Source organism: Sminthopsis crassicaudata, chromosome 1 (assembly GCF_048593235.1).
Source record: "Sminthopsis crassicaudata isolate SCR6 chromosome 1, ASM4859323v1, whole genome shotgun sequence".
NCBI lineage: Eukaryota > Metazoa > Chordata > Mammalia > Dasyuromorphia > Dasyuridae > Sminthopsis > Sminthopsis crassicaudata.
The window spans coordinates 706,657,361-706,670,002 of NC_133617.1; the positions used below are offsets into that span (position 1 = coordinate 706,657,361).

Consider the following 12,642-nt stretch of genomic DNA (forward strand, 5'->3'; position numbering starts at 1 on the left):
TTATATAATCATATAGTTAATTATATATAACAATTTATAATTCTATAATAATTTGTATATTAAATACATGTTTACATATTGCCATTTGTACATTTCTGTATATTACGTAAAGGATGTTCTTTGATCATTGAGGATTAATAATGACATATACTACTTGGTGAGACATAATCCATATTTAACATTGAGGATATTACAATTCACTTAGGAATTGATTTAAACATAGTCCCCAAAGTAGAAGATGCCGTAGTAATGGAAGACATTCTTAGGTGCTGTGATTACTGTAAAGTTGACTTTTAATGTTTACTGTCACTTATCTTCCCCAAATTTTCATGAAAATGGCCCACATACATGTAAAGACTATCCTTGAGGAAATTTTGAGAAGGAAACAGCCCTTCACAGTTTTCCACAACAAACTACATCTTTGCTGTTGCTGTAGAGTTACAGGGTGCCATTTTGTTTTGTTAAATTTCTTTTTTTTAAAACAAAGTCAATCTTAAAGAGATAGAACAACCACAAAAAAGGCGCAAGCACAAAGGTAATTTTGTTCTGTGATCCTGTGTAGCTATATTAAGCAAGGCATAAAACAGGGAGATGATGCTTGTCAAAAGGTGATGACCAAGGACCGGGGCTAATTAGGTAAGAAATACCCCATACTCCTGGAGGACCCCCTCATGCTGATTTCTCAAGTATTAGAAGGCTTGCTTCCTCATTGAGATCCATAGTTACGCTAAAGAGATTCCATAGGAAGAACAAAGCAGGAGATGCACATTCATATAGGCTACCTATGGAGTTAGGTCATCTCTCTTCTCTCTTTCTCTCTCTCACTATATATATATAAATGGGGCAATATATATCATGGACAAGTTTAAAACATGGAAAATGACCTGATCCCCAAATTGAACAAGAAGGCTGATTCCATATGAGAATTGCATATTGCTTTCTAGGATTTGACATTTTTTTTAACTCCAGTGTTCTCTTAGCAACATGGTGTAGTAGATACAGCTCTGGCCTTGGGAGTCAAGTCTTGCTTCTGATGCTTAGTGGCAGGTGACCCTCTGCCAGCTGTATATTCTCAGTGTGCTTCAGGCAGCTCCCTGAGACCAAACTGTTGACCAGGTACTGCTCTGCCTCGATTAGGGAGTTTTCTCATAGAACTTTCTGCTCCAGGGAAGTCACCTTTGTCTCTCCCTGTCTGCCGGTATTCATGGCACAGTCTTGGGCAGACATGCTGAAGCAGCTTCTGGAACTCCTCTGAAAAATATCTTTGGTAGAGATAAACACCATATTCTGAGACACTCAAAACCCTTGAAAAAAGGGAAATAAGGTAGTGCAAAGTGCTCTGGACTTGATAATCATGAGGCGATCTGGACTTTACTTGTGAGCAACAGCGGTAGCTCACATCCAATGAGACTTGAGCTTTTATAAATAAGTGCTGTTTGATTCACAGTAAACTTGAGGGACATCTGAAGTGTTTTCTTTATTTTTCAGGTAAGGACTCCAAAGATCAGAGAGGCAGATTAGCTTGCCTAAGGCAGCATGATTTTTAAATGGCAGAATTTGAATTTGAATTTGTTTTTTTCTACTCTTAAGTTTGGTATGGCCTTTCTTTGGTTTCAAGGAGTTTATATTTTAATGAAGGGAGCTTCAGTCATTTTTTACTTATATCAAACTCTTTGCAACCTCATTTGGAGTTTTCTTAACATAGTTTTTTTTTTTTTTTTCTTCTTCCATTTCCTTCTCCATTTCACAGAGAGGAAATAGCAAGTAGAGTTAAGTGACATGCCCAAGGTTATGCAGCTAGTAAGTGTCTGAGGCCAGATTTGAACTTAGGAAGCTGAGTCTTCCTGACTCTAGTCTTAGCACTCTTATCTACTACTGTACCAGCTAGCTGGAAACAGTGTCTAGAAGGAAGCTGGAAAGTATGTGTGGGGGTCCTGCTGAGAGGGGAGGGTATGATGAAATCTACAGAGTGAGAAGACCAAGAATGAATGGAACTTGTGGGATGAGTGCTGTTACTTGTGGAAAAAACCCACAGTCAGGAGTGGAGCCTAGAATTTCCTCTTCTGTAAAATGAGAATAACACCTATCTTAGTTTCTCTAGAGACTATATTGACAACTTGAGATGATATCTGTAAAAATACTTAAGATGATATAAAGTGCTATATAAATATAAGGTATTATTTTGAAAATATGAAACCATATTTCAAAATAATATCCATTTGGTCAATTGGTTGCATTTAATAATCACATATACCAGATACTGCTAAACTCTGAGGATTATAAAGAAAGGCAAAAACAGTCTGTGCCTAAAGAGGTTACATTTCGTTGGGGGAGAGAACATGAATAACTAGATACGTATAAATCCTATACAATATAAATGGAAGGTAATTTTCACAAAGAAAACATTAGCAAGTTGGATTTTAGCTTTGATATTTATTTATTTTAACTTAGCATATTATCTTGGGCAAGTCACCTTTGTGTTCCTCAGTTTCCTCAACTGTAAAATGAGGATAATACTACCTACCTTATAGGATTATTGTGAGGATCAAATGAGATAATTTTATAAAAATATTTAGTCCAGTGCTTAATACACAGTGAGTGCTTTGGAAATACATACTTCCTTCTCTTCCTTTCCCTTTTCCTCATAATTTCATTTTGAAACCTCTAGTAGAATGTTGCCTTTTTGGATTTCTTGAGTCCAGCAAGGATTATATTTTCTGGACAACCCTCCCTGGCCCAAATGATACTTTAGCCAATTTGTCTGACAGTTCTCCCTTTGGTTCTCACTGATCCTAGTACTTTCTGGGTCTGTTAGTGGGTTTTTTTTTTTTTTAAGTGTTGTGTATTGGAAATAGCACTGGATTTCAGGTCAGCAGGCTTGGGTTCTTGGCTCATTGCTGTGACAAGCATTAGCACATGAAGCAAATCATTTAATAAAAAAATCAGAGCTTTATAAAGTATATTAGGATTTGTGAAGTGCTTCACACTCATGATCATATTTGATTCTTTTAAGATCCTTGTGAAATAGGGACTATGCCTGATTTTTCCCTATTTTCTGATGAGGAGATTGAAACTTAGACTCATTGATTTGCCTGTGGTCATGTGATTAGTAAGTATCAGAAGTGTCTCTGATTTCTGAAGTTCATAGTTCTGTTATTTTATGCAACCCGTTTGACCTTTATCTTTTCAACTATGAAATGAGGTTCTTGAACTAGATGATCCCTTATGAAATCTCGGTTTTATAATCAGTCTCTTTTGATGGTTTGTACTGTTAAGTTAGGCCTGTCAGAACAGAGAAGCAGAAGAACCTTATTGATGAGCCAGATACCTCAAGCAGGGAGATAGAACACTGAAAAGATGAAAAGGAAAAAAAAAAAAAGGATTGTTACATCCTTTCTTTGGGGGAATTTAGAAGGAATGTTTAGTATAGGATAGAAAGTTTCATTTTATTAGATTTGTTGCCTAATAATAATGATCATGTTTGTTTCCAATTTACTTAGAAACTTTAAAGTATTTTTGATGTATTCTTATTTTTCAGGCAGTAGATGATTTGCTAAGATGTGGAATTTGTTTTGATTATTTCAACATTGCAATGATCATTCCTCAGTGTTCACATAACTGTAAGTATGACAATTTTTTTTTGTGAGAGTATGTGAGATGTATTCTGCACTACATCAAATGGTATTTAGCACTGACAACTTGGGGTACTGCAATGAAACATATCTGATATATGCCTTCTATTTAATAGATTTTTATATTCTTTTTTTTTTTCCCACTCCATCATTTCTTCTTGTTTTTTTTTTTTAATCTCTTTTACAGCACTGAAAATAAAGATTTTGGTCATAGCATAAGGTGTTTTTGTTGTCGAAGACTCATAGAACATAGAACAGGGCTAACTTTAAGCTCAACTTGGAAAAAAAGGCATATAAAATTAGAAGACAAAATTGGCTAGCCAGTCTTATTAATTCTTGAGTTAGACGTATAGGACTTGAAAATCTTTATAAAATTAAGACAACTGTGCATTATTTATTTATTTATTTATTTATTTTTACTGAGAGAATTTCAGACATGAAATAGCAATTTAAACTGTTCTTGAATTTCATTTGATAGCTGATTCTGGAAGGAGCCATGTCTTGCAATGTATTTATCTTTTTGTTCATTTTCCCAAATTAATAATTTTGAGGAGTGATAAGTGCTTAAAAATTCTTTATATAGTCACATAAAGTATTTAGAATGAAGCTGCTAATCATTGTTCCAATTTTCAGTTATTAGTTATTCAGTTTTTGTATCATCTAGATCTAGTCTTTCCTAACGTCTTGTGTTAGGTGAGGGAGCATGTAAAATTTATACCAGAATTTGGATTGCTACTAGATACAGCTATGATGAAATGCTTAATGAGAGATAGTGTTTGAATTAATGAAAATTATAGGATTTAGGGATTGTCTTTGGATTTCAGTTTTACCATACCATTTTTCCTCCAATTATAATAATGAAGGCTTAGAGTTGCCAATCTCTTATCTCAAGTATTTTTCATCGTCAAAAAAGAGAACTTTGTGACTCTGCCATCCCCAACCAGCCCTTATTGTTTTAATATATTTCTTTTTTCAGGAGATTAATGATGGGTGCTTTTAACTTCCAGAGCTATTCAGATGTCCAAAAATAATCGTTTATTTTATTAACCTTTTGTTTCAGTCCTCTGAGATTCTGAATCTTTAGTAGGTCTTTTAAATATCTGTTTCTAGATTACCACTTAAAATAACTGTTATATTATTAAATCAGGAGTAGGAGGCACCAGTTTTCTCTTGAGAACCCTTGACCAACAGGTGAAAAAAATATAAATGCAGGACATTAAATTTAAGTGAATGGATATATATAGATATGTGTGTGTGTGTATATATATACATATATATATATATATAAAGCAATGAATATATTTCCTTCAATATCTTTTTAAATGAAAAAGAGAGCTTTATTTAACAAATAAAACCAAATGTACATCATTTAAAGGGGTAGAGGAGAGAAGGAAAACAAAATGAAGAGAAAATCAGAATTGAGAGGCTCAGTATATTCTGAAATGAGTGAGCAATTTGGAGATTGTTGTCACAACCAATTTGGAAGCTTTTTATTAGTTCTCCATTATTTTTAGTACTTTGCTACACCAGAACCATAATTTTTGCTTTCATTTCAAAACTTTATAATAATTAATTCCTGAAATAAAGCTTTATTTTCCCCTGGAACTGAGTCTAAAAGTTTTGTACTATTTGAAGGAACAGTTTAGGATTTAGAATTTACATTAGAACTTTAGGGAATATTATTCCCTTTTGATATTCATAAAATCATGGAATATAAAAGCTGAAAGTGACTTTGATCATCTAATTATATCCTTCTTATTTTATATTTGAGGTAAATGAGATATTAAAATTAGCCTTTATTTTATGATTTGGGGGCTTTTTATTTTCCGCACATTTTATCCTTGTTGCATCTTAGTTAGTGAGAAGACAAAGTCACAAGTTAAAAACACTTTTTGGGAAAAAAAGAGGTAACCCATCATTCAGAGTGATTCAGTTGCCTTATCAATTTTGCAAAGCCCCTACTTTGAATGGAATAGCTGCTGAATCTACCAGGAAATACTCTCTTCTTTGTACTGGCTCTCACCAATCTATGTTTGGCAGTAATCTGATAAAGTTAAAAGTAAACCAAAAGTTTCATTTATTCATAATTTTACCTCCCTTTAGTAGTCTGGTGATGCTTATGGTCTTTTCAAAATAATATTTTAAGTGCTTAAAATACATAAGAATTCTGTTATAGTAGAATTATGCAATGAAATAAAGATATCCTATTATAATGAAAGTTTTTAAAATGTTACAGAACCCAGGTTAATGACCCTAAAATTCAACATTTCCTATTTCTGTTTTAAAGTAATGGATAATTAAAAATAAATTATGAAGCCTGAATCTCTGCAAAGGACTGACTTGTTAATTTGTTTTACATTAAATATACTTAGATGAATAAAATAGCCAGGAAGATGCAAGAAAGCAAAGTTTTCTAAGTACTAAGTAAAAATTTATATTGTGTTCTCATGTATTTTGATGCTATATATGGGATGTGGTCATAGTGACTTAGTACAAGAATGCATGGGAATTTTCTGAAATTGGAATTGAGAGACCTAGACTTAAGTCCTGATTCTAGTATATATTAACTGTTTATTATGACTGGGCAGATCACCTTATTTCTCTGATCCTCAACTTTCAAATGCATAGTATTTGGATAAAAGTACTTATATGTATAAACATTCTAGATCCTAACATTCATTTCTTCAAGATTGGTATTTATCTCAGGAAGCTCCATCTTAAACAGAGTATTAGACTGGGGGTTGGAAAGTCTAGGGTCTAGTTTCATCTCTGGCATAATAAACTAGCTGTATGTGACATTGAGCAGATCTCTTTATCATTTTAGCTATCAGTATTCTCATCTCTAAAATGAGAGGATTGGAATGGAATGATTTCTGAGGTTACTTCTACATTTAAAATTCTATTTTGTGAAGAGTTGGCCTAGAAGTATTCTTAGGCTCCCATGGAAATGCCAGTTTTTACATTTTTTTTTTAACTTAATGCAAATTTTTTATTTTTATTTTTTGTTATCACCTTTATTTACAAATATGATCCTTCCTTGTTCCATCCCTAGTGAGCCTTTCCTTATAATGAAGAATAAGAAAAGAAAAAAATAATAGGGAGTTCTGCAAGAATATAATATCTAAGTCTTGTTCCATGTTTCATACCATCTTAGTGGTATCTAAGTGAAGATGAAAGTAAAGTAACTGTTATCTGCTCTTTTTTCAGGACCAGGTTTGGTCACTATAATTATACATCCTTTCTTCCTTTGCTTATTCATTTATATTATATCCATATTGTTGAATATATATTATATTCTTTCCTTTTTCATTGTTGGAGTCTAGTTCTATATTGTTTTCCTGCTTTTGCTTATTTCTTTATCAGTTTATTTGCATTTTCCTTGCATGATTTTTTTGAATTCTTTATATTTAAGTGGTTTTTTCAGCACAATACTATTTCAGTAATCATGGATCACAATTTGTATAGCTATTTCTCCAATTAAAGGATATAGCTTTGTTTCTAGCTATTTGCTACAACAAAAAGTGCTACTATGAATATTTTTGTGTATTTGGGACCTACCTTTTCTGCCTATGACATCCTTGGATTATTATATAAGCTCTTTTGCTTGAAGGATTTAGTCACTTTAAAAAGCCAAATTGCTTTTCACAATAGTTGGACCAATTCACTGCTGTCTACGGTCTTATTAGTGTAGCTGTTTTTTCAAAATAACTCCAACACTGACTGTTTCCATCTTCTATCATATGTGTCAGTTTTCTAGTAGTAAAGTGAAACTTCAGAGTTATTTTGATTTTCATTTCCCTTGCAAAATTTCAAGTTCTTTTTTTTTTTTAACTCATCTGATACGACATTTAATATCTTATTTCACTTTATCTGTCATACTCTGTTAATAGTTTGTAATTTTTAGTAGAATTGTTTGTGTACTTTGTGCCTAGTACATAGTAAGTACTTAATAGATACTTGTTGATTGACTCACCATTTTTTCTTTCGAGTAATTCTTGTTCATATGCTTGTGTTTTAAGTCCCAAGATATGTATATATCTTGGATATTGTATCTATATCAGAGATAATTGTTGAAAAGGGATTACTCCTTTTTGTTCTAGATGCATTGATTTTTGTTTATGTAAAATTTTTTATATTTCATGTAATAAAATTATATATTTTTTATGATTACCTTTATCTCTAGTCAAATCAACAAGCATCTATTAAATGCTTACTATATGTTTGGCATTGAGCAGGAGGTCAGTGAAACTGAATCTCAGGGAATGTGAAAGTAGAATGTAAAGTAGAAGACTGGAAAGGTAGCAAGGAGCTAGGTTATGAAAAACTGAAAGAAAAACAGGTTTTTATGTTTGATCCTGGAAGTGACAGGGAACCAATGGAATTTATTGAATTTGGATGTAATATGGTCAGTCCCTCAGTTTAGAAGATCAATTTGACAGCAGAGAGGATGGACTGGCCTGGATAGGAGACTTGAGCTAGGAGGGCTGGTGCATAATTCTAGGATAATGAGAGCCTGCTGCAGGGTGGTGACTTTTAGGAGAAGGTACGCATTCTTGTTTGGGTAAGAGCTCTCCCCTGTCGTTGAATGAGCCGATCTTGTTCTCTTCCTTTTTTTTTTTTTTTTTTTTTAATGGTGGTATCAGTTGTCAGAATTGTTGTTCAGTTGTGTCTAATTTTGTGACCCCATTTGGGGTTTTCTTGGTAGAGACACTTGACCATTTCTTTCTCCAGCTCATTTTACAAATGAGGAAGCTGAGACAGACAGGGGTTAAGTGACTTGTCTAGGTCACACAGATAGTAAGTGAGGCTGTATTTGAATTCAGGCCTTTCTGACTCTAGGTTTGGCATTCTATTGACTGTGCTACCTAGCTGCCCTTGAATTAGGAATACTTGCTCATATTCTGTTTCTGACACATTCTGACTGATTCTGGGCAAGCCACTTAAGCACTTAATGTTAAGACTGTGCATTGTAGAGAAGGACTCACCTGCAGTGATAGATTGGAGAATTCCTTAAACTAATGCAATTACAAGTATGTTTCCTGTCCTTATATCCATTTTCAGTTCATTTTGATTTATCATTTATTTTCTGTCAAATGGCCTTTTGAATTTTCCAGAAGCTTTTTTTTTTTTTTTTTTTTTTAAGTCTGAACATTCCTCAAGTAGTTTCCTTGAATACATCCAATCTGGGGGGGGGGGGGAAACCTCAACCTCTGTGGCCACAGAATCTATATACAGAAAGGGAGGAGGTTGCACTGAACATAGGTTTTAACCTCTTTGTATCATGGATTCCTTTGGGACTCTGGCGAAGCTTTTCAGAATAATGTTTTTTAAAATTCATATTTGAGGAAGGTATAGTTGCAGGTAGTAGAAACTTTAATGAAAAAAAAAATGAATTTTTTTTTTTTCCCCATCCAAGTTTTATAGATCCTCTGAAATCTGTTCATGGTACTGGTGGAGGTGTGGGGTGTGTGTCTGTGGATCCCAAATTGAGAACTCCTGTACTACATGACCTCTAAGCCCTTTCCACTTCTAAAATTCTGAACCTGTGCACATAGCTAGAAATAGGCACTTCTTTCCTGAGTTTGTCATTCTTCTCTGTTTAATCTTGTCTATATAGTTATATTCTAATTTATAATTATTTTTGTATAAGTGTTATCCTTCTAGATTGTTAATTCCTTCATCCAGAGGATGTTATTTTTTAATCTTTATATCACTAGTCTGGTATAAGAGAAGCCAATCTGTTATTAGACAATTGATAATTCACAGTACTGTTTCCTGTACAATATCTACTTGTTGTACCTTGTGCTATCTTTTGTTTAAGGTTCTTGGAACCTTCTTGTTGCAATCATATGTGCCAGAATTGTTCCTTATACATGTCAGTGAACTTTGTAGCTATCAAAGCAAAACCATATGTAGTTTCTCCATGTTGTGCTAAGATTCTCATCTATTAAATCCAAAGTTATTAATATGTCAAGAAATAGGAATATTATTGACCACCATGGACTCCCCATTTAGGCAAAAATCTAAAGTAACCAAGTCTGGGTGCTTATAAGCAATTATATATGTCTCCACAAAACATGTTAAAGTTGTACATCAAGAATAGAGTACTTATCAAAGGGAAAGATAAAACAATTCAAGATATATTTGTAGTATTAAGCTTCAATAATCTAGTACTTCTGAGTGTTAAGGTCCCTAGGGTAAGATTAAGGTATTGCATGCAGTTCACAGACTTATAAACAAATGTTATCTTGATATGTTATACAAACAGGGTCTTCTGGAATCCTCCAGCATTAATGTGTTGACACTCAATCTTGAACTTCTGTTAAGGACTTAAATTAGTGGCCTAGTTATTTTATCTGTAGCATTAAGGCCATTAAATTCTACTCTGTTTATATATTTGAAACTTAAAGTTTGACTTCTTCATTGTCAGAGTTATCTTTTTCAACAGCTATTATGTCCACATAGCTTAGCATTTATATTCTGTGTTTATTCTGTATATACCCATTTGTCTTTCTTATCTCCCTCATTAAAATTTAATTTTTTATATTTATATCCCTAGTACTTAGCACGGTGGCTGGCACATAGAAAATAGAAAGATACTTGTTGATGGATTGATTGAAGTTTTATTAGAAGTCATATTTGCATTGTAAATACATGTTAATAGACTGATTATGTGTCATTTTTATTTTTTTCAGACTGTTCTCTTTGCATAAGAAAATTTTTATCCTATAAAACACAATGTCCAACCTGTTATGTGGTGAGTTTTATGTGAAAACTTTTCTTCATTTCTTTTGATCATAAGTGTTGACCTTTCCAAATTATGAAGTCATAGAAGGGCTGTGTGCTTACTGATTGAAACTTTAGTGAAGAAATTTTAGTGGAGTGATGTGAAAAGTGCTTTAGAAAGTTCTGAGAGTATCTGATTTTATTAAATTTGGATAATACTTTTATGTGAATATTTCATATCAATTAAGCCCAGATTGGGAAATAAAAACTTTAAGGTCAGGAAAGCTATTTTCTCTTTAATGGCATGTTCTTAGGGACTGGATTATTGAATTCTGATGGAAAATATGATGGTACAGTTCATTGTCTATGCAGTGGTGCTGGAGAAAACCCAGGAAACCCATGCATGTGAACATGACAGTGAATCTCATTCATTTATTCATTTAACGTCTCTCTTTCTCAAGCCAGAGATACTTCTCAGAAAGAACTCTGGGACATAGTTTTGTTAGTTAGTTCTACAATACTGGGAGTAAGAGAAATGGGTACAAAGAGAAGGGTGAATCAAGATAGGGAGAAAAATAGGGAAGAAAGGAAGGAAGAAAAAAGTAGTAAAAAGAGGACTATTTGTAAAAGTTTGGAATTCTTGTTTCTCTTCCAAAAAAATGAGTTGATCCCATTTTCTATGACTTCAAAGTGAACAACTTCTTTGAGCCTCAATAAAATGGGGTTATTATGAGAATGATCTGGAAAGTGCTTTTCAAAACTTTGATGTGTTGCAAAAAAACAATGATGTATGATTTTTTTCAGGTTCCTGTGCTTAGTTCTTTATCTTTGAAATAAAGATGATAATGCTTTACTTACTGCTTAAGATTATAAGACTAGAATCATTTAACCTATGAAAAAGTACTGCATTTTTTCTTCATGCTCTGTAAATAAACCACACTTGTGAGCCATTGTAGTATAGTAGACAAGGCTCTGGATTTGGAATCAGATGACCTGAGTTTGAATCTCAGCTCTGCTACTTTGTGAATTTCTAAGACTTATCTGTAAAATGATGGTTGACTGGTTCCTTCTGATTGCAGATCTTACCTTTTTTTCCCTCTCAGAAACCTCTCGAGTACCACCAATATTCCCTGGGGGGGATTCAAACCCCAGTTTTCACTGACTGATTACATTTGTGCTTAGTATATTATCATATAATATGTTACCCTGTTCATATCTGATTCATCATAAATTCCATTAAACTAGTCTTAAACAACAAGAACAAAAAATAAACTTATAGGAGACTATTCTTTAAACTGCTACTTTTATCTTTTCATGAGGTCATTGCTTAAAAGATGGTATCTCTTAGTAGCTACTCCTCCAAGTCAACATGTTTGTTAACTTTCTGTGTGAACACACAGAAATCTGTTGAATTGGAGCATTTGAAGAAGTCTTCCCCATAATAGGATCTGTCTATAGACAATACAGATCAGTAGTGTTTTTACCAAATGCTTTGGAGGCCTTTAATCTGATCTCTAGTTAGATACTGTGTCACTGTTTTGAAAGGCATATAATGGTATAGGTTACATAAAATTTATTTTTGAACCCTTCCTGGAAGTTTTAATGGGATGAGGTAGTGATGAGGGTAGTGGAGAAAGATGAGGGGTAGCAGAAAGTATTGTGCATTTTGTAAAAACAAGATTCTGACAGGTTAATTATTGCCTATTTGAACATTTTCCATCTGTTGTTTTTCTTTTCTAGACAGTCACAGAACCTGACCTGAAAAATAACCGGTTATTAGATGAACTGGTAAAAAGTTTTAGTTCAGCACGGTATGGTCTTATTTTATGTTTAATTCCCATCTTCCTTTTCTTGCTCATTATAACACTTTACATTGGAATATATCATCTATATAAACACTTTTTGCTTATTAGGATACCTGATTTTGCATGTGCGTGCGTGTGTGTGTGTGTGCATGTGTATACCTGTTGAAGAAATCACTGTTTTGCAAAATAATTACTACTAAAGTACTAACACTGGAAACAATAAACTACCCTGGTTTTTAGCCCAATTTATGACAACCAAATTGATTTTTGTTGCCTTGCTATTTGCAAGATCTTTTAGAATATGTTAATGGGTTAATAAGTACTTTTTGTATTTTTATGGATTATCATAGCCAAAGAATTCATTACTGAGTGGCTAGGTTCCATATTGGCCATAAGCCTCTCCATTTTAGTGAAGCTAGCCCTCAGGATAGACTAGCTTATTGCTGAGATCACTCAGGGCCTTTTCTAGCTAGTCCTAG

General features: G+C 33.3%; 1 protein-coding gene across 3 annotated transcripts in view; it reads left to right on the forward strand.

The window, feature by feature from the left end:
• The window catches only part of RAD18 (RAD18 E3 ubiquitin protein ligase), a 100,568-nt gene that overhangs the window by 882 nt on the left and 87,044 nt on the right, over positions 1 to 12,642 (forward strand). For all 3 annotated transcript variants that reach the window (XM_074284024.1, XM_074284025.1, XM_074284026.1), the window contains exons 2-4: positions 3,539 to 3,620; positions 10,328 to 10,389; positions 12,099 to 12,169. In XM_074284024.1, coding sequence (XP_074140125.1) covers positions 3,539 to 3,620; positions 10,328 to 10,389; positions 12,099 to 12,169 — 215 coding nt within the window. The remainder of the gene's footprint in view (positions 1 to 3,538; positions 3,621 to 10,327; positions 10,390 to 12,098; positions 12,170 to 12,642) is intronic.